The sequence below is a fragment of the Pseudophryne corroboree genome, chromosome 1, assembly GCF_028390025.1.
Source record: "Pseudophryne corroboree isolate aPseCor3 chromosome 1, aPseCor3.hap2, whole genome shotgun sequence".
Classification (NCBI taxonomy): domain Eukaryota; kingdom Metazoa; phylum Chordata; class Amphibia; order Anura; family Myobatrachidae; genus Pseudophryne; species Pseudophryne corroboree.
Genome location: NC_086444.1, coordinates 1,117,561,275 through 1,117,583,950, shown reverse-complemented (window position 1 = coordinate 1,117,583,950; position 22,676 = coordinate 1,117,561,275). Strand labels below are relative to the sequence as shown.

The 22,676-nt window shown below is 45.5% G+C and overlaps 1 protein-coding gene across 1 annotated transcript in view; it reads right to left on the bottom strand.

Moving 5' to 3' along the window:
• Nucleotides 1-22,676, bottom strand: part of WDR19 (WD repeat domain 19) — a 237,992-nt gene that overhangs the window by 45,950 nt on the left and 169,366 nt on the right. Inside the window, exons 16-19 of the mRNA XM_063957071.1 lie at nt 18,208-18,367; nt 15,397-15,507; nt 5,543-5,652; nt 3,713-3,770 (exon numbers count right to left, since the gene is read on the bottom strand). Of these exons, the coding sequence (XP_063813141.1) occupies nt 3,713-3,770; nt 5,543-5,652; nt 15,397-15,507; nt 18,208-18,367 (439 nt within the window). The remainder of the gene's footprint in view (nt 1-3,712; nt 3,771-5,542; nt 5,653-15,396; nt 15,508-18,207; nt 18,368-22,676) is intronic.

Below are 22,676 nucleotides of genomic sequence, written 5' to 3'. Positions count from 1 at the left end.
CTTGAATATCCTCAAAAACGGATTGAGATCCTTCAAGTTCAGAATTAGCCTGACCGAGCCGACCGGCTTCGGTATGAGAAACAGGCTTGAGTAATAGCCCTGTTTCCGATGGTGAGAGGGAACATGTATCAGTACCTTTGTGGACAGAAGCTTATGGACCGCCGCCTGCAAGGCGACTCTTCTGTCGTCGTAAACTGGCAAACCCGTGGTGAAGAAACGCTGAGGCGGTCGGGTTTGAAAATCGAGCTTGTAACCGCAAATGAGTAGATCCCTGACCCAAGCACCTGGACAGGATTGTACCCAGGTTTCCCTGAAATCCCACAGACGAGCTCCCACCCTGTGATCCCCCAGGTGGGAGGGAAACCCGTCATGCGGTGGGAGTGGTGGAGGACTTAACCTCTGGCTGGGCGGAGGCTGTGGAACCTCTGCCTCTACCTCTCTGGCCACGGAAGACGTAAGCTCTACCCCTGGCGCCTGGCCTCGAAACCTGGAAGGGGCACGAAAGGACCGAAAGGAAGGACCCGTATAGGGCCTCAGAGAGGCTGGAGCAGCAGAGGGAAGATAAGTGAACTTACCTCCAGTGGCCTGAGAAATCCAGGCATCCAGATCCTTTCCGAATAGGACCTCTCCCGTAAAGGGCAACGCTTCAGCATCCGCCTGCCACTGTCGCAGCCAGAGAGCTCTGCGGCCCGAGATAGCCAACGCGGAAATCCTGGCTCCGAGGATACAGACGTCCCTGGAAGCCTCGCAAAGATAAAGGGCTGATTCGCGAATGTGTTCCGCCAACGGTATCAGCTGATACAGAGGCAAATCGTCACGTAGTCCTGAGGACAATTGTTCCACCCATGCTTCCATAGCTTTGTTGACCCAACAACCTACCTGCGCCGGGCGATGTAAAACTCCCGCTGCCGAGTAAATAGTCATCAAGGTGGTGTCCAACTTCCTATCAGACGCTTACTTCAGCGAAGTCGCTCCAGGAACTGGCAGAACCGTCTTTTTGGACAGACGAGACACCGAAGGATCCACAATCGGAGAAGTCTCATAACGCTTCCTGCTATCTGCGGGAAAAGGATAGGAAGACATTTTCTTTGATACCTGAAATTTTTCATCCGGATGTTTCCAAGCTGCCGTCATGAGTGCATCCAGCTCCTCCGAAACTGGAAAGGTCACCGGCAGATTTTGGTTGGTTCCAAACCTTGAAGGACGCAAGGTATCCTGTTCCGTCTCCTCTACCTGCAATACTGAGCGAATAGCTGTAATAAGCGCCACGATACCCTGAGCCGCTGGTTCAGAGTCCTCATAAACCTGATCGTCGTCAGTATCCTGTACATCTACCACCCCCTCCAATAGTGGCATATCATCGTCAGAGTAATTTAACACTGAGACAAGCAACCTCTTTTTTGAAATCTGAGAAGGGAAAGTTAAGGACGGGGCCTGGGAAGGGAGTACAACCCTAGAGAGCCCTTCAACTGATTTCGCCAGGGACCGAGCCCATGCTGGTATCGGCTCAGGCATCGGGACAAGCTGTTGGAACCGGGCCGCTTCTCTATCTTCCCGAGAAGCCCTCAGTTCCCTAGTTAACAGTGACATAACCTCTGTAAGTTGTGTCGTCCAAACAGGAGTGTTCTGCGGCTGTGATGATGGTTGAACAGATGGGTCAGACCCACAATCCTCACATAACAGGGAATTCTCAGACTGTCCCTGGGTGAACTTTGCAGAGTATTTCTTTTCTGACATTGAAAAACTTTCTGTGCAGCCTTGGAACCCTTTCCAGCCATGGCAGCACCAGTCACCCGGACACACACACACACACACACACACACACACACACACACACACACACACACACACACACACACACACAGTAATAGGCAGAAGGGGAGGGAGTGGGGGGAGAGCAGGAAAGGAGTGCAGCCACACCCGCCCTGTGAGTCCTGCACGCTACTGTGCAGTGTCAGACACTTTCAATAAATTATAGGTGCCTCACACGATCCCTTAGCGCCCCCAGTCCCCACTGAAACTGCTCACTGTGTCAGATGAAGCTGCTGATCTCCGATGCAGCGTTGGAAAATGGCCGCCAGCGGTCGCTGAGCCGCCGGGGCTGCTGGGAGCTGAGAGCCCAGAGCGGGATTAAGCTCCACCCCCCACTATGGTGCCCAATTCAAAATTACCAGAGGCGCCAGCGGTAATCGTAGCGGGGGGAGCCCTGCATCCCCCTGCCGGCAATGCGAGCCGCGGCCGGAGGGGGGTATACTTACCGCTGCCTTGCTGCCGGTTCCTTGTGCTGATGGAGTGGCCCCAACACGCGCCGCACGCAGAGGTGTCCGGCCATCTCCAGAGAGTCAGCGTCTCCTTCAGCCGGGGATCCATCCCAAGCCGCACGCAGCTGCTATGGGACCCCGCCGGCAGCTCCCGCGGTGCAGACTGGCAGATGCAGAGCTGCCAGTCTGTGAAGAAAGAAGAAAGGAAAAAAATTAAAATAAAAAATCTTTAGGAGCAATCTAAAGAGTGTCCAGTTCCCTTGGGCACATAATAAAGACTGTCTTGGAGGGGGGACATAGTAGGGGAGGAGCTAGCCGCATTGTTGAAGTTTTAAAGTGCCAGCTCCCAGTTACTGCCTACTACCGTATATCCCCATTGTGACTGCTCTCCAGTGTCCCCTAGTGGAAGAAGGAGAAAGTTTCTTATTAAGAAATTCAGAAAAAAATATTAAATTAAGTAAACTGTATTTATATGTCATCCTTAGGTTCAGTTATGTAGTGAGGGGCAGGCTACACTACTGATTGTCAACAGAGTCATAGGCCCTACACACTGGCCAATGTGTGCGGCCGATATGAACCAACTCATTTAGTAAATGAACGAGAAATTGTTCATATCTTTCAGTGTGTATGCACTAACGATGAATGATGGGCGGCCCCGCGGTCATTCATCGTTGGTGCCGCCTCGTTTATACCTGCAAGCCAATATGGACAATATCGTCCATATTAGCATGCAGGGCTATGGGGACCGTAACCCCCCCGCCGCTGGGTCGGCCGTATCGGCTGTCGGGCACCTCGACCATGGGAGTTAGAAGTGGGTGTCTCAGTCTTGGCATGTTTGGCAGCCTGGATGTAGACAAGGGAAGGGGTTTGCAGTATTACATTGACCGTAAATAGTTTGAATTGGTCCTGGACCACCAACCCAGGGCATCCCTGTAAGTTTCCCGAGGCACCCCAGGGAGCCTAGGCACACAGTTTGAGATCCACTGCACTATACAATTATCTGTCAAATGGACTGGAAAATGGACAAAACCTGTTTACTTTACAAATGACCAATATTGAGGCTCTATGGCGTAATGAAAGTTCAGAATGTATTCGATACTACACTTGGTTATGTATATGTCAGACATACTGTATTTATTATTACCAGTTATTTATACAGCGCACTTTACAGAGAATATTTGGCCATTCCCATCAGTCAGTTTCATCCAGTAAGGGGGAGGCTCTTGGAGTTGAGCCCCATAGCGTCCGGATACCGTTCTAACCCCATTATATAACCACGTAATTCTCTGATCTGATTAAAATCAGTACTTTCTTTAGTATTTTACAAAAACAATACTTATTGGACAGCCTCGCTCTTTTTTTCTACAAAGTGAGATGCATTAGCGCATTCTATCAACTGGACACACATAAAACACCAGCAGACGGTGTATACTGTACATGACAATTCTTACCACGTTGTCTCCTGTCATTCCTTTCTCATAATGAGCAAGCGCATTAACATAGTCCCCGCTGCAGGAGAAAAGGATGACAGTGTAACAGTTATCACAGTGATACAGGTGTGAGTATAAGGATGAGTATACATGAGATGTAACTACTGTAGCATGGAATGTGACAATGGGGGTCATTCCGACCTGATCGCACGCTGCCATTTTTCGCAGTGCAGCGTTCAGGTCACTACTGCGCTTGCGTATGCACCGCAATGCGCAGGTGTGTCGTATGGGTACAAAGCGGATCATTGCTGGGCGATGGATTTAACAAAGAATCCATTCGCACAGCCGATCGCAAGAAGATTGACAGGAAGAAGGCGTTTGTGGGTGGCAACTGACCGTTTTCAGGGAGTGGTTGGAAAAACGCAGGCGTGTCCAAGCGTTTGCAGGGCGAGTGTCTGACGTCAATTCCGGGACCGGACAGGCTGAAGTGATCGCAGCGGCTGAGTAAGTTCAAACCTACTCAGAAACTGTGTTCGCACACTTGCACAGCTAAAATACACTCCCCGGTAGGCAGCGACTATACGTTTGCACGGCTGCAAAAAGTAGCTAGCGAGCAATCAACTCGGAATGACTCCCAATGTACAATCGTGGTCTTTATCAGCAACAGAGCTGTTCGTGGTTTTCTGCAGCTACAGATAGTAGTGTATAGTGTCACTATATAGAGTATATAGCATTCTGGGGACTGCATGTGGCCCTAGCCTCAATCAGAGTTTAACTAAGTGCATGTTAATGTAATGTTATTAGAGTCAGTGGGGTTTATCTTATTTAGTGGATGTGCTTGCAGTTCTGATACAACTTTATTGGGATTTCTTATTTATTTGATTTTAATATATAGCAGACAGGATCTTTCCAAACAATATTTTAATATACAGAGGTGCGTCAGAGCTTTAAATGCACAATATGTGGCCTAAAGCCCAATGTTTACCATCCCATAACTACTCTACTGGTCCATGAGACTGACCAAGTGGGAATACAGCATGAGTGGATTTGACAGGCCACACACTCAGCTTGTATGAGCAGAAGCTAGAGAGGGAGAGTGGTCATGTGACATGTTTCGCACAGGTGGTCAGTGGAGAGAGGGGTGGGCTACGGTGTGTGACCCTCTCCCACAGCCCTGCACTACAGACACTTTTACATTGTCTTGAGGTAGCAATACATGAACAAATCATTTTCCAGGCATCTCGATGAAAACACGGCTACTAAGTGTATTACATAAAGTTATAAAAAAACAGCCAATTAATTGGACCTGAAATGTAAGGTTAAATCTGGCCCGTACTGTGGGCGTATTATGGCAGTGTCAATGCAATCGGCTGCGTTCACAGACACATGACTCAACAGGCTACGGCACAGCAGGCCACAGTCATCAGGAGTTGATGGTGCGACGGATGGTGACGTATAAGGACGCACAGATTGGTATTACAGTGTGCATGGGAGTTAGAAGTGGGCGTCTCAGTCCCTGAAGTTTTGGCCGCATGGATGTAGACAAGGGGAGGAATTTGCAGGCCATTTGCATAAACTCGCAGATGGGCGACTGCACAACAGGCGCTGATGCGATCGCTTTTGTGTGCCACTTAGGCTCAACGCCCCCTCTGCTATCCAAACCCACCATCGATAATCATCAGCAAGGGGGGGTATCAACCCCTTTAAAGTGTTAAGATTAGACATCATTAACTGAAATATGATACATAACAAAGTTACATCCCATGTACACGGCTGCTTAGATAAGGTACGTTATTTCTAGTAAAGCACAATACATAGTGACTTTCACAGAGAGTAAGTAACAGGACTCACGTGAACTCCAGCTGTATGGCATATTCCTTGGATATAAACGGTATCTGGTTGGGAGCCAGGCGTTTCGCCAGTTGTAGTGCGCTGTCCCAATGCTGCAAGTCTCGTCTGACCTAAATTCAGTGCATCGCAATTATTACTTATTATTTGACTGCAGGATTTATATTCATCTAAAGCTTCTCTCTGTTTGATCCACTCACTCAGCCTGACCGGCCACATCTCTTATATTAGGCCAGACAAATACATGCTCAAGTATGAAAGACCTGCTAGTGTGATGGATGGGATGCATTGGTGCAGCCGGATGATCACAATGAATGGGCTGTGGGTAGCGCCCGAATAATGCACTTATTTTCTGTTGTTTGGGTCTGTGGACCCAAAGCAGTTGTGGCTGTCAGGCAGTTGGGCTTAGGGCAGCATAACTGGGATCTTCCCCTGTTACCCAGAAATAAGCAGAAATAGAATGCAAGCTCTTGTTAGGATTGTAACAGCAAAAATACTTTACATTAGTGTCCTCCCTCCCACCCCAATATTATGACTGCCTACTGCATTAATACATTAGTACATTCATATTTACATATTAATAATGTTATCGTCTATAGTTATGGTCAAAGCTTATAACTATGATGTACCACTAGATAGGTGTACCATTGTTTAATAATCCTTACAAGTTAGAGGTTAAGAGGGGAATTCAATTGTGGCCAATTCATTTTCGGGAGAAAAAAAAACAGGTTTTAGTGTGATTTTTTTTGCCGGATGGTTTTATTTGGCAATACAATTGCAGTCCATTTTTTTTCACCCCCCCAAAAAAAATAAGATTTTACTTACCGATAAATCTATTTCTCGTAGTCCGTAGTGGATGCTGGGGACTCCGTCAGGACCATGGGGGATTAGCGGCTCCGCAGGAGACAGGGCACAAAACTAAAGCTTTAGGATCAGGTGGTGTGTACTGGCTCCTCCCCCTATGACCCTCCTCCAAGCCTCAGTTAGGATACTGTGCCCGGACGAGCGTACACAATAAGGAAGGATATTGAATCCCGGGTAAGACTCATACCAGCCACACCAATCACACCGTATAACTTGTGATCTAAACCCAGTTAACAGTATGACAAACGTAGGAGCCTCTGAACAGACGGCTCACAACAATAACAACCCGATTTTTTTGTAACAATAACTATGTACAAGTATTGCAGACAATCCGCACTTGGGATGGGCGCCCAGCATCCACTACGGACTACGAGAAATAGATTTATCGGTAAGTAAAATCTTATTTTCTCTGACGTCCTAAGTGGATGCTGGGGACTCCGTCAGGACCATGGGGATTATACCAAAGCTCCCAAACGGGCGGGAGAGTGCGGATGACTCTGCAGCACCGAGTGAGAGAACTCCAGGTCCTCCTCAGCCAGGGTGTGCCCCTGACCAAGTAGCAGCTCGGCAAAGTTGTAAAGCCGAGACCCCTCGGGCAGTCGCCCAAGATGAGCCCACCTTCCTTATGGAATGGGCATTTATATATTTTGGCTGTGGCAGTCCTGCCACAGAATGTGCAAGCTGAATTGTACTACACATTCAACTAGCAATCGTCTGCTTAGAAGCAAGAGCACCCAGTTTTTTGGGTGCATACAGGATAACAGCAAGTCAGTTTTCCTGACTCCAGCCGTCCTGGAAATCTGTATTTTCAGGGCCCTGACAACATCTAGCAACTTGGAGTCCTCCAAGTCTCTAGTAGCCGCAGGTACCACAATAAGCTGGTTCATATGAAACGCTGACACCACCTTAGGGAGAAACTGGGGACGAGTCCGCAGCTCTGCCCTGTCCGAATGGACAATCAGATATGGGCTTTTGTGAGACAAAGCCGCCAATTCTGACACTCGCCTGGCCGAGGCCAGGGCCAACATCATGGTCACTTTCCATGTGAGATATTTCAAATCCACAGATTTGAGCGGTTTAAACCAACGTGATTTGAGGAATCCCAGGACTACGTTGAGATCCCACAGTGCCACTGGAGGCACAAAAGGGGGTTGTATATGCAGTACTCCCTTGTCAAATTTCTGGACTTCAGGAACTGAAGCCAATTCTTTCTGGAAGAAAATCGACAGGGCCGAAATTTGAACCTTAATGGACCCCAATTTGAGGCCCATAGACACTCCTGTTTGCAGGAAATGCAGGAATCGACCGAGTTGAAATTTCTTCGTGGGGCCTTCCTGGCCTCACACCACGCAACATATTTTCGCCACATGTGGTGATAATGTTGTGCGGTCACCTCCTTCCTGGCTTTGACCAGGGTAGGAATGACCTCTTCCGGAATGCCTTTTTTTCCTTAGGATCCGGCGTTCAACCGCCATGCCGTCAAACGCACCCGCGGTAAGTCTTGGAACAGACATGGTACTTGCTGAAGCAAGTCCCTTCTTATCGGCAGAGGCCCTGAGTCCTCTGTGAGCATCTCATGAAGTTCCGGGTACCAAGTCCTTCTTGGCCCATCCGGAGCCACGAGTATAGTTCTTACTCCTCTACGTCTTATAATTCTCAGTACCTTTGGTATGAGAAGCAGAGGAGGGAACACATACACCGACTGGTACACCCATGGTGTTACCAGAACGTCCACAGCTATTTCCTGAGGGTCTCTTGACCTGGCGCAATACCTGTCCAGTTTTTTGTTCAGGCGGGACGCCATCATGTCCACCTTTGGTCTTTCCCAACGGTGCACAATCATGTGGAAACAACTTCTCGATGAAGTCCCCACTCTCCCGGGTGGAGGTCGTGCTGAGGAAGTCTGCTTCCCAGTTGTCCACTCCCGGAATGAAAACTGCTGACAGTGCTATCACATGATTTTCCGCCCAGCGAAGAATCCTTGCAGTTTCTGCCATTGTCCTCCTGCTTCTTGCGCCGCCCTGTCTGTTTACGTGGGCGACTGCCGTGATGTTGTCCCACTGGATCAATACCGGCTGACCTTGAAGCAGAAGGTCTTGCTAAGCTTAGAGCATTGTAAATTGCTCTTAGCTCCAGTATATTTATGCGGAGAGAAGTCCCCAGACTTGATCACACTCCCTGGAAATTTTTTCCCTGTGTGACTGCTCCCCAGCCTTTCAAGCTGGAATCCGTGGTCACCAGGACCCAGTCCTGAATGCATAACTGTGGCACTTTAGTAGATGAGCACTCTGCAGCCACCACAGAAGAGACACCCTTGTCCTTGGAGACAGGGTTATCCGCTGATGCATCTGAAGATGCGATCCGGACCATTTGTCCAGCAGATCCCACTGAAAAGTTCTTGCGTGAAATCTGCCGAATGGAATCGCTTCGTAAGAAGCCACCATTTTTCCCAGGACCCTTGTGCAATGATGCACTGACACTTTTCCTGGTTTTTGGAGGTTCCTGACTAGCTCGGATAACTCCCTGGCTTTCTCCTCCGGGAGAAACACCTTTTTCTGGACTGTGTCCAGAATCATCCCTAGGGACAGCAGACGTGTCGTCGGAGACAGCTGCGATTTTGGAATATTTAGAATCCACCCGTGCTGTCGTAGAACTACTTGAGATAGTGCTACTCAGACCTCCAACTGTTCTCTGGACCTTGCCCTTATCAGGAGATCGTCCAAGTAAGGGATAATTAAGACGCCTTTTCTTTGAAGAAGAATCATCATTTCGGCCATTACCTTGGTAAAGACCCGGGGTGCCGTGGACAATCCAAACGGCAGCGTCTGAAACTGATAGTGACAGTTTTGTACCACGAACCTGAGGTACCCTTTGTGAGAAGGGCAAATTTGGACATGGAGGTAAGCATCCTTGATGTCCAGGGACACCATATAGTCCCCTTCTTCCTGGTTCGCTATCACTGCTCTGAGTGACTCCATTTAGAATAGGTCTCACCGAGCCGTCTGGCTTCAGTACCACAATATAGTGTGGAATAATACCCCTTTACTTGTTGTAGGAGGGGTACTTTGATTATCACCTGCTGGGAATACAGCTTGTGAATTGTTTCCAATACTGCCTCCCTGTCGGAGGTAGACGTTGGTAAAGCAAACTTCAGGAACCTGCGAGGGGGAGACGTCTCGAATTTCCAATCTGTACCCCTGGGATACTACTTGTAGGATCCAGGGGTCCACTTGCGAGTGAGCCCACTGCGTGCTGAAACTCTTGAGACGACCCCCCACCGCACCTGTTTGTACGGCCCCAGCGTCATGCTGAGGACTTGGCAGAAGCGGTGGAAGGCTTCTGTTCCTGGGAATGGGCTGCCTGCTGCAGTCTTCTTCCCTTACCTCTATCCCTGGGCAGATATTATGGGGACGAAAGGACTGAGGCTGAAAAGACTATGTCTTTTTCTGCTGAGATGTGACTTGGGGTAAAAAAAGGTGGATTTTCTAGCTGTTGCCGTGGCCACCAGGTCCGATGGACCGACCCCAAATAACTCCTCCCCTTTATACGGCAATACTTCCATGTGCCATTTGGAATCTGCATCACCTGACCACTGTCGTGTCCATAAACATCGTCTGGCAGATATGGACATCGCACTTACTCTTGATGCCAGAGTTTCGCATATATAGAAATGCATCTTTTAAATGCTCTATAGTCAATAAAATACTGTCCCTGTCAAGGGTATCAATATTTCCAGTCAGGGAATCCGACCAAGCCACCCCAGCGCTGCCCATCCAGGCTGAGGCGATCGCTGGTCGCAGTATAACACCAGTATGTGTGTATATACTTTTTAGGATATTTTCCAACCTCCTATCAGTTGGCTCCTTGAGGGCGTCCGTATCTGGAGACGGTAACGCCACTTGTTTTTATAAGCGTGTGAGCGCCTTATCCACCCTAAGGTGTGTTTCCCAACGCGCCATAACTTCTGGCGGGAAAGGGTATACCGCCAATAATTTTCTATCGGGGGAAACCCACGCATCATCACACACTTCATTTAATTTATCTGATTCAGGAAAAACCACATGTAGTTTTTTCACACTCCACATAATACCCTTTTTTGTGGTACTTGTAGTATCAGAAATATGTAACATCTCCTTCATTGCCCTTAACAAGTAACGTGTGGCCCTAAAGGAAAATACGTTTGTTTCTTCACCGTCGACACTGGAGTCAGTGTCCGTGTCTGTGTCGACCGACTGAGGTAAAAGGACGTTTTAACGCCCCTGACGGTGTTTTAGACGCCTGGACAGGTACTAATTGGTTTGCCGGCCGTCTCATGTCGTCAACCGACCTTGCAGCGTGTTGACATTATCACGTAATTCCTTAAATAAGCCATCCATTCCGGTGTCGACTCCCTAGAGAGTGACATCACCATTACCGGCAATTGCTCCGCCTCCTCACCAACATCGTCCTCATACATGTCGACACACAAGTACCGACACACAGCACACACACAGGGAATGCTCTGATAGAGGACAGGACCCCACTAGCCCTTTGGGGAGACAGAGGGAGAGTTTGCCAGCACACACCAAAAACGCTATATTATACAGGGACAACCTTTATATAAGTGTTTTTCCCTTATAGCATTTTAATATATATATACATATCGCCAAATAAGTGCCCCCCCTCTCTGTTTTAACCCTGTTTCTGTAGTGCAGTGCAGGGGAGAGCCTGGGAGCCTTCCCACCAGCCTTTCTGTGAGGGAAAATGGCGCTGTGTGCTGAGGAGAATAGGCCCCGCCCCCTTTTCGGCGGGCTTCTTCTCCCGTTTTTCTGAGACCTGGCAGGGGTTAAATACATCCATATAGCCTCCAGGGGCTATATGTGATGTATTTTTAGCCAGAATAAGGTATTATACATTGCTGCCCAGGGCGCCCCCAGCAACGCCCTGCACCCTCCGTGACCGTTGGTGTGAAGTGTGTGACAACAATGGCGCACAGCTGCAGTGCTGTGCGCTACCTTCATGAAGACTGAAAAGCCTTCTGCCGCCGGTTTCTGGACCTTCAATCTTCAGCATCTGCAAGGGGGGTCGGCGGCGCGGCTCCGGGACGAACCCCAGGGTGAGACCTGTGTTCCGACTCCCTCTGGAGCTAATGGTGTCCAGTAGCCTAAGAAGCCAATCCATCCTGCACGCAGGTGAGTTGAACTTCTCTCCCCTAAATCCCTCGATGCAGTGAGCCTGTTGCCAGCAGGACTCACTGAAAATAAGAAACCTAAAAACTTTTTCTAAGCAGCTCCTTAAGAGAGCCACCTAGATTGCACCCTGCTCGGACGGGCACAAAAACCTAACTGAGGCTTGGAGGAGGGTCATAGGGGGAGGAGCCAGTACACACCACCTGATCCTAAAGCTTTAGTTTTGTGCCCTGTCTCCTGCGGAGCCGCTAATCCCCCATGGTCCTGACGGAGTCCCCAGCATCCACTTAGGACGTCAGAGAAATCAAGTTTTCAGGTGAAAACACAAAGAATCTGGGATAAATTCCCAGATCCATGTGTTTTCGCAATCGTGGGCAGGTGAAAATATAATCCCTGTTAGTGCTGGGTTTCGGGGATGATTGAATAATCCCTGAGGATCTTTACCACAGCAGTAATTTACCGTGGCTAATTGAATTCCAAGCAAGGATTATTTCTAGCAGCAGACAGCAGCCATATGAAAGAAGGGAGACAGGTAGGTTTGTGTTACATCAAACACTGCCAGGAATTGTACAAGTAACAAAAACATCTACTGTAGCAACTTGATAATGCCAGGTAAGCACATAAAACATTCATAAACATACTTTGCTAATTTTATGTCTTTCTACAGGATTGTAGATATAACCCTAATTAAGCAATACATGTGAATCCTTGGTGCGCATGACTCCTTCATCTGCTCTTAGATGGCGCAATCAGTTACATAAATAATTTCACATTAAACCAACACACCGGGGGTCATTCAGACCCTGCCGCTAATGCGGTTTGCAGAGCAGTTTGCAATTTCAGCAAACTGTGCATGCGCATCGGGCGCATTATGGCTGCGCGGATTTATACATTGCGGTCACTTCCCCAATGGATGTGATTGACAGCAGTGGGCGTTGCGTGGGCGAAGTTACGGTGTTGCTGGGGCGGCGCTGGGAAAATGGGGGCAAGTTAGCGGCATTTTCGGCGTGACGTCACACGCAGCCGCTCCGATAAAAACAATGGCCACTGACCGCCTGACAGCGCAGCCAAGCTCGCCAGCATGTACAGATGCAACGATCTGCGTTCATCTCTGAATAACCCCCATATTTTATAAGGACCAATTAACCATGTACAGTATTACACGAACAGAATAAATGTAACCAGTAACAAAGGTTTGAGGATCCACAGCTTACTTTACATTTAGGGTGTCAGTAGTTTTATGATATGCCTGAATTTAAACTGTATATTACCAGTCTTGTACTTTAATCAATCAATAACAATTTTTGTACTTACTGTTAAATCCTAAACCCGTTTGGGATACACTATAACCTGGGGCACAGAGGGCACAGCGAAGGATCTGGCACTTAAACTGCTACAACTCGTTTTTGATGCAGCTGCTCCCCTATATAACCCCTCTCTGCAATAGCTTCTTAGTGCTTTTCTCATAAAGACCCTCAAGATAGGATAACCTTAAGAATTGGATGGTGACAATTATGGTAAGCAGGGCCATGAAGGGTGGGACCTAAGTTTCCCCAAATGTACTTTGAGAAAGGTTTTAACAGTAAGTACATACATCCAATTCAGTAACACTAGAAACACACATACATGCAATTCAGTAATACTAGAAACACACATACATGCAATTCAGTAATACTAGAAACACACATACAGTACATGCAATTCAGTAATACTAGAAACACACATACATGCAATTCAGTAATACTAGAAACACACATACATCCAATTCAGTAATACTAGAAACACACATACATGCAATTCAGTAATACTAGAAACACACATACATGCAATTCAGTAACACTAGAAACACACATACATGCAATTCAGTAACACTAGAAACACACATACATGCAATTCAGTAATACTAGAAACACACATACATGCAATTCAGTAATACTAGAAACACACATACATGCAATTCAGTAATACTAGAAACACACATACATGCAATTCAGTAATACTAGAAACACACATACATGCAATTCAGTAACAATAGAAACACACATACATGCAATTCAGTAATACTAGAAACACACATACATGCAATTCAGTAACACTAGAAACACACATACATGCAATTCAGTAATACTAGAAACACACATACATGCAATTCAGTAACACTAGAAACACACATACATGCAACTCAGTAACACTAGAAACACACATACATGCAATTCAGTAATACTAGAAACACACATACATGCAATTCAGTAATACTAGAAACACACATACATGCAATTCAGTAATACTAGAAACACACATACATGCAATTCAGTAATACTAGAAACACACATACATGCAATTCAGTAATACTAGAAACACACATACATGCAATTCAGTAATACTAGAAACACACATACATGCAATTCAGTAATACTAGAAACACACATACATGCAATTCAGTAATACTAGAAACACACATACATGCAATTCAGTAATACTAGAAACACACATACATGCAATTCAGTAATACTAGAAACACACATACATGCAATTCAGTAACACTAGAAACACACATACATGCAATTCAGTAATACTAGAAACACACATACATGCAATTCAGTAATACTAGAAACACACATACATGCAATTCAGTAATACTAGAAACACACATACATGCAATTCAGTAACACTAGAAACACACATACATGCAATTCAGTAATACTAGAAACACACATACATGCAATTCAGTAATACTAGAAACACACATACATGCAATTCAGTAACACTAGAAACACACATACATGCAATTCAGTAATACTAGAAACACACATACATGCAATTCAGTAATACTAGAAACACACATACATGCAATTCAGTAATACTAGAAACACACATACATGCAATTCAGTAATAATAGAAACACACATACATGCAATTCAGTAATACTAGAAACACACATACATGCAATTCAGTAATACTAGAAACACACATACATGCAATTCAGTAACACTAGAAACACACATACATGCAATTCAGTAACACTAGAAACACACATACATGCAATTCAGTAATACTAGAAACACACATACATGCAATTCAGTAATACTAGAAACACACATACATGCAATTCAGTAATACTAGAAACACACATACATGCAATTCAGTACTACTAGAAACACACATACATGCAATTCAGTAATACTAGAAACACACATACATGCAATTCAGTAATACTAGAAACACACATACATGCAATTCAGTAACACTAGAAACACACATACATGCAATTCAGTAACACTAGAAACACACATACATGCAATTCAGTAACACTAGAAACACACATACATGCAATTCAGTAATACTAGAAACACACATACATGCAATTCAGTAACACTAGAAACACACATACATGCAATTCAGTAACACTAGAAACTCACATACATGCAATTCAGTAACACTAGAAACACACATACATGCAATTCAGTAACACTAGAAATACAGTTACAGGACGATAATGTGTCAGTGTTAAGGTATGTTGAGCAGGGAACTGGTACCCATGCTTGTCAACTCTCACACGGGGAGTCAGGGAGGGTCCCAAATGTCAGGGGAATCTCCCAAACAAAAGAGTGGGCCAGTCTCCTGCATACCACCTATTTCCTGAAGGATGCCTGAAGAATTGAAGACGTGATTTGCATTTTAATTGTGTCATTGGCCTTGAGACCCCCTATAAAATGGTACAAATCATGGCTTTGGACGTGGGGGAGCGGGGTAGAGCCACGATGACATATTTTTGAAACTCTGGTGGCTTTCAAAAGGTCTTAAAATCAGCAAGTACGCGGTTACCTCAAGTGCACATATAGGACTGCTTGATGCCAGGTAGAGATCCTGAGCTAAGTTGAAGTCATTGGTGAACATGGCAAGATGGCCTGCTAGCAGGTTGTGATCTTCTATTCCCTGCAGGAAAACACACACAACAATCAAGCAACATCCCAATTGTATTAGTAAGGAATAAACAGTTACATACAACAATGAAGTGAAAACAGTTTAATGAAAGTTGACCTTCATTTATAACATAGGTATAGAGCCTAAGCTATATTCCACCTTCACATAGGTTATAAATGTATTACCAGAAGAGACCCCAATGCGGCACACCAGGAGAGACCCCTATGCGGGGAGGTATCCGGACTCCAGGTCGACAACAAAAAGGTCGACCCACCTTAGGTCGACGCCAATTGGTCGACACACCTTATGTCGGCATGGACAAAAGGTCGACAGGGAAAAGGTCGACATGGGTTTTTTACGATTTTTTTCTTTTTTTGGAACCTTTTCATACTTAACGATCCACATGGACTACGATTGGAACGGTAATCTGTGCCGAGTGAAGCGGTAGCGGAGTGAAGGCACCATGCCCGAAGCATGGCGAGCGAAGCGAGGGGACGCGGTGCACTAACTGGGGTTCCCGGTCACTCTACGAAGAAAACGACACCCAAAAAACATAAAAAACTCATGTCGACCTTTTGTCCATGTCGACCTTTTGTCAATGTCGACCTAAGGTGTGTCGACCAACTGGTGTCGAGCTAAGGTGTGTCGACCTTTTTTGTTGTCGACCTGGAGTCCCAGACCCATGCGGCACACCAGGGGGATTACAGACCGCTTTCATGGACAAACAGGAGTGCAGATAAAACATAAGCAATATTTTGGGGGCATAATACCTGGTTGTTGGTTTAGTTTAAACCTTGGTTAGAATTAATGTCATAATGGACACACTTCCTCGTCTCACATGGTCTTATATAACTTATGTGTGGGCAGATAAAACCTGACTTATACAGAAGATGGACGAGGACAATCCTCATTTACACCCAGTGTCACTGATTAATCCAATCAGATCCATGTTATTCTTCTTTTTTTTTTTTTGCCTGCTTCCTAATAATAATTTAATTTACATCCACTCTCTGCTGATACCGCCTATTTATTATGTGCCTTTAGGCACTGAGCTAAGCGATACACACACATTTCCAGTGTGCATACACAGTTCTACAACAAGTGGCCACTTATTGTGCATTTCCTGTATCTCCTCCAGTCTGACTGGCTGTAACTGTATCCATGCATCACACACAAGTCCTACTGGAGAAGAGTGCTATATACAATTATTATTATTAATATTATTAAGTGATATTAATATATGTATATTCTGCTGTAAATAACGAGTTCTGATGTCACAGCTGACAATCATCACTTTAGTGTTTATTAGGAAGAATATGATCATCACCATGGACAAGAGTATTTTTAACTTTAATAAGAGTTTAATAAGAGTAATTTAACTTTAATATCTCATTTGATAAACAAAGAAAAAAAAGTAAAAAAGTTCTTGTCGTTCAAACAGAGCTTTACTAAAATGTGTCTGCCCGTGAAGGTACAAAGTACACAGTTATTAAGGGGTTAAAAATCTGTGTGAGTTTTGCTGACATCTCAGCAGTGCCGGATTAAACCCTGTGGAGTTGAAATCTTGGAGCCCCCCTCGCAATTTATCTCCTAATACATTTTTCATTTTACCAACCAACAGTCTACGATCTGGAAACTGTAATGTGAATCTGATGTCTTTGGTTTATGGACAGTACTTTAAGTTGTTAATGGGTACATTACAGTAATACTGTATTTTCTCTATAGAGTCTTTAATGTAAAGTTTTTGTTTCTTTGAGTTGATTCATATTTTATATCTTTTGGAAACAATGTAAGAAAGCTTGATTGTAATTTTCTTTCAAGATCAAATCAATATTATTTTGATCCGTTGTCACAGAGCCCCTAAAAAGTGCGGGGCCATAGGTCGGTGCCTACTCTGTCTATTTGGTAATTCGGCACTGCATCTCAGCCAGAGATGTGTTTAGGACACTCGGTCAGGAAACTGTCCTGTGGTTACTGAGTGTTATATAGAGGGACAGGGACAGCACTGGGATCAGGAAACCGTCCTGTGGTTAGTGAGTGTTATATAGAGGGACAGGGTCAGCACCGGGATCAGGAAACCGTCCTGTGGTTAGTGAGTGTTATATAGAGGGACAGGGACAGCACCGGGATCAGGAAACCGTCCTGTGGTTACTGAGTGTTATATAGAGGGACAGGCACAGCACCGGGATCAGGAAACCGTCCTGTGGTTAGTGAGTGTTATATAGAGGGACAGGGCCAGCACTGGGATCAGGACACCGTCCTGTGGTTACTGAGTGTTATATAGAGGGACAGGCACAGCACCGGGATCAGGAAACCGTCCTGCGGGTAGTGAGTGTTATATAGAGGGACAGGGCCAGCACTGGGATCAGGAAACTGTCCTGTGGTTACTGAGTGTTATATAGAGGGACAGGGTCAGCACCGGGATCAGGAAACCGTCCTGTGGTTAGTGAGTGTTATATAGAGGGACAGGGCCAGCACTGGGATCAGGAAACTGTTTTGTGGTTACTGAGTGTTATATAGAGGGACGAGATCAGCATCGGCCCTGAAGGTGTCATTTCCTCATAACGTGCTGGATGCTCCATCCGTTTTGTACACATCTGCCTAAACAACCGGCTGATGTAAACCTGGATCCTAAAACCCCTCTGATTGAAAGGAGTACAAGGAAACATACAAGTCCCATGTAGTTATGCGTGTACATTATGCATTGTATACCTTTATTTGTTCAAGAGACATCACCATGCCAACGTTTCCAATGTTCCGGTAAACACGAACTGCAAAGTCCACCTCCATGTGGTGCAGGCAGGCCCGGGCTAGCTCATTCCAGCTCTCCTGTGTGCTCAGCAGGTTGCAGATGTCCCAGGCATCAGAGAACCTAGGCAACAAGGAGCCAATCACAGCGGAGTTATCAGGGCTGTCTTACAGGTGTGGATTCGTTAGGGAGTCCGCATGGCTTCCCAGGTACACTAATGACGGGGAAGGGAGCAGTGCCAGCTGCTGGAAATTGCTGCTTTCACAGCTACAGTTTAGGAAGAATTTTTGGACCTGATTCTGAGTCGGATGCAAGGTGAAATGCACACGCTCGATTATCAGTAGACTGCGCATGCGCCATAACCAGCAAATGTGGTCTGCACAAAGCGTGAACAAATCTTGTTTGGACAAGGCAGTCTGTGAAATGGGCATTTCTGGGAGGAACCGCAATTACTGCGCAGTCGCGCTGAGCACGTGAATTGTTGGAGTGTCAAGGGCATGTAGCCCGACTTCCGTGCTTGTTTGCATGCAGACAGACATGGGGCCTAATTCAGATCTGATCGCAGCAGCAAAATGTTCCTCTAATGGGCAAAACCATGTGCACTGCGGGTGGGGCAGATATAACATGTGCAGAGAGAGTTAGATTTGGATGGGGTGTGTTCAAACTGAAATCTAAATTGCAGTGTAAAAATAAAGCAGCCAGTATTTACCCTGCACAGAAACAAAATAACCCACTCAAATCTAACTCTCTCCGCACATGTTACTGTATATCTGCCCCCCCTGCACTGCAGATGGTTTTGCCCATTAGAGAAAAATTTTGCTGCTGCGATCAGGTCTGAATTAGGCACATGGTACGCCTGCATTAGGCAGATCTTTTTTTCAGACAGGGCATTCCGCTGTGTGCATGCGCACAAAAAAGGGGCATGGCCACACCTCATGGGTGTGTCGCGAGTCACTGGTGCTGTGGCCTCGCAGCACACTCCATCTCTCTCTGCATGCTGACCGAGCAGAGCGCCAGTCTTTCGGCACGGAACGGCCCATCAGGCCATTGGCCCTTTTGGCATTTGCCAAAAGTGCCATATGGCTAGTTTGCCCCTGGCTGTGACCATAAAAACAGTGGACGGTGCGATAACAACCATGAAGCTGCAGGACACTCACAATAGCATAAGGAAGTCAATCTGGCCAACACTGACTTCCGCACTTGCGGCTGCTTTGCCTCTGACTCTGAATCAGGCTTATTATGTTTTGTTTGGTAAAGCTGATACAACTCCTACACAGCTCTGCAAACGGGCTAGGTTTCATGTTTAACTGAGCACACCATATCGCTCTCACACTGTCCACAAGGCTGCTACTTGGATACAATTCAACTTCATTATCTATAGTGGAGATTTTGTATGTGCTAAGCAGCCAATCAGCATGAGAAATCGCCAGAACCAACAGATGATTTTACAGTGCTGGTAGATTATGCCGCTTCTCACACGGATTATTGCACTTTAGCCAATCTGTACATAATAATACAGGTTGAGTATCCCATATCCAAATATTCCGAAATACGGACTTTTTTGAATGAGAGTGAGATAGTGAAACCTTTGTTTTTTGATGGCTCAATGTACACAAACTTTGTTTAATACACAAAGTTATTAAAAATATTGTCTAAAATGACCTTCAGGCTGTGTGTATAAGGTGTATATGAAAGATAAATGCATTCTGTGCTTAGATGTAGGTCCCATCGCCATGATATCTCATTATGGTATGCAATTATTCCAAAATACGGAAAAATCCGATATCCAAAATACCTCTGGTCCCAAGCATTTTGGATAAGGGATACTCAACCTGTATGAGATTTACTCTGTGCTTCAGTCAGCTCATCTATTTCTGCACGCTATTTGTCCTTTCCTGCACCAAAGTTACCAATGGCTCCTAACCACAAGCGTGAATGTTTGGACTGTTTTTCAAATACAGATCAAATTTAAAAAAATAAACTCACAATAAAAATAATCAGAAAAGTACAGTGCATCCGCAAAGTATTCACAGTGCTTCACTTTTTTCACATTTTGTTATGTTACAGCCTTATTCCAAAATGGAATAAATTAATTTTTGCCCTCAAAATTCTACACACATTACCCCATAATGACAACGTGAAAAAAGTTTTTGTGTGATTTTTGCTAATTTTTAAAAAATAAAAAAACTAAGAAATCACATGTACATAAGTATTCACAGCCGTTGCCATGAAGCTCAAAATTGAGCTCAGGTGCACCCTGTTTCCCCTGATCATCCTTGAGACGTTCCTACAGCTTAATTGGAGTCCACCTGTGGTAAATTCAGTTGATTGGACATGATTTGTAAAAGGCACACACCGGTCTATATAAGGTCCCACACTTGACAGTGCATGTCTGAGCACAAACCAAGCATGAAGTCAAAGGAATTGTCTGTAGACCTCCGAGACAGGATTGTCTCGAGGCACAAATCTGGGGAAGGGTACAGAAAAATATCTGCTGCTTTGAAGGTCCCAATGAGCACATTGTCCTCCATCATCCGTAAATGGAAGAATTAATTTGATATAGTTTGCTGCGCTGTGAAGAAAAAGCTGCTCAGGTTGCTTCTTAAGGACACTAACTCCGCCTCCGCCAGCATTCGTACTACCGGAAGTAAAGACCCGAACTTCCGGTCACGGCGGATCGGACGGAGCAGCGGCTACAGTGCGGCTAGCGGGAGGAGGACGTGGGAAGGCAGCTACGGCCTAACAGGCAGTAAAAAGGCCAGCCTGCCCATCAGCCTAATTGCTGCCACCAATACTGGAACCTCCAGTCACGCTTGCATCAGAAGAATAGGGTAAGTCAGGGATAGTTATACCCCAAGAGACTGTGCCCTTCTGATTAAGTGTCCTAAAGCTCCAAATCATTCTTAAAGGAGCTGTAAACATTGCACTTTACCCTCATCCCCCCCCTTATTATTACTTTATTTTTATTTATTTTATAATTCTATTTTCATTTTTTTTTTCATTCAAAATTTTTTTTTCTTTATTTAATTAATTTTTTTCTTTATTATTTTTTTCTTTATTTTTTCATTTCATTTTTTATTTTTATACTTTTATTTTCACTAAGTAATTCTACATAACACTATACATTAGCACACACAAGCGTAAATGGAAGAAGTTCGGAATCACCAGGACTCTACCTAGAGCTGTCCGGCCGTCTAAACTGAGCAATCAGGGGAGAATGGCCCTAGTCAGGGAGGTGACCAAGAACCCGATGGTCACTGTCAGAGCTACAGCATTCCTCTGTGGAGAGAGGAGAACCTTCCAGAAGGACAAATATCTCTGCAGCAATCCACCACTCAGTCCTGTATGGTAGAGTTGCCAGACGGAAGCCACTCCTTAGTAAAAAGCACATGGCAGCCCGCCTGGAGTTTGCCAAAATGCACCTGAAGGACTCTCAGACCATGAGAAACAAAATTCTTTGGTCTGATGAGACAACGATTGAACTCTTTAACGTGAATGCCAGGCATCATGTTTGGAGAAAACCAGGCACTGTTCATCACCAGGCCAATAGCATCCCTACAGTGAAGCATGGAGGTTGGCAGCATCATGCTGTGGGGATGTTTTTCAGCGGCTGGAACTGGGAGACTATTCAGGACAGAGGGAAAGACAAATGCAGCAATGTACAGAGACATCCTGGATGAAAACCTGCTCCAGATTGCTCTTGACCTCAGACTGGGGCGACGGTTCATCTTTCAGCAGGACAACGACCCTAAGCACACAGCTAAGATATCAAAGGAGTGGCTTTAGGACACCTCTGTGAATGTCCTTGAGTGGCCCAGCAGGACCTCAGACTTGTATCCGATTGAACATCTCTGGAGAGATCTGAAAATGGCTGTGCACTGACGCTTCCCATCCAACCTGATGGAGCTTGAGAGGTGCTGCAAAGAGGAATGGGCGAAACTGCCCAAAGATAGGTGTGCCAAGCTTGTAGCATCATATTCTAAAAGACTTGAGGCTGTAATTGATGCCAAAGGTACATAAATAAAGTATTGAGCAAAGGCTGTGAATACTTATGTACATGTGATATCTTAGTTTTTTTTTATTTTTAATAAATATGCAAAAATCTAAAAAAAGATTTTTTCACATTGTCATTATGGGGTATTGTGTGTAGAATTTTGAGGGAAAAAAATAGGAATTTAATACCTACCGGTACTTCCTTTTCTCGTAGTCCGTAGTGGATACTAGGGTTCTGTACTTTAGTACCATGGGGCATAGATTGGGTCCACTGGAGCCTGGCACTTTAAAACCTTTAGTGTGTGTATGTGTGTGCTGGCTCCTCCCCTCTATGCCCCTCCTACCAGACTCAGTCTAGGAAACTGTGCCCGAGGAGACGGACATACCATGAGAGAAGGAATAATACAACAGCGGTGAGGCAACAAGCCAATACACAACC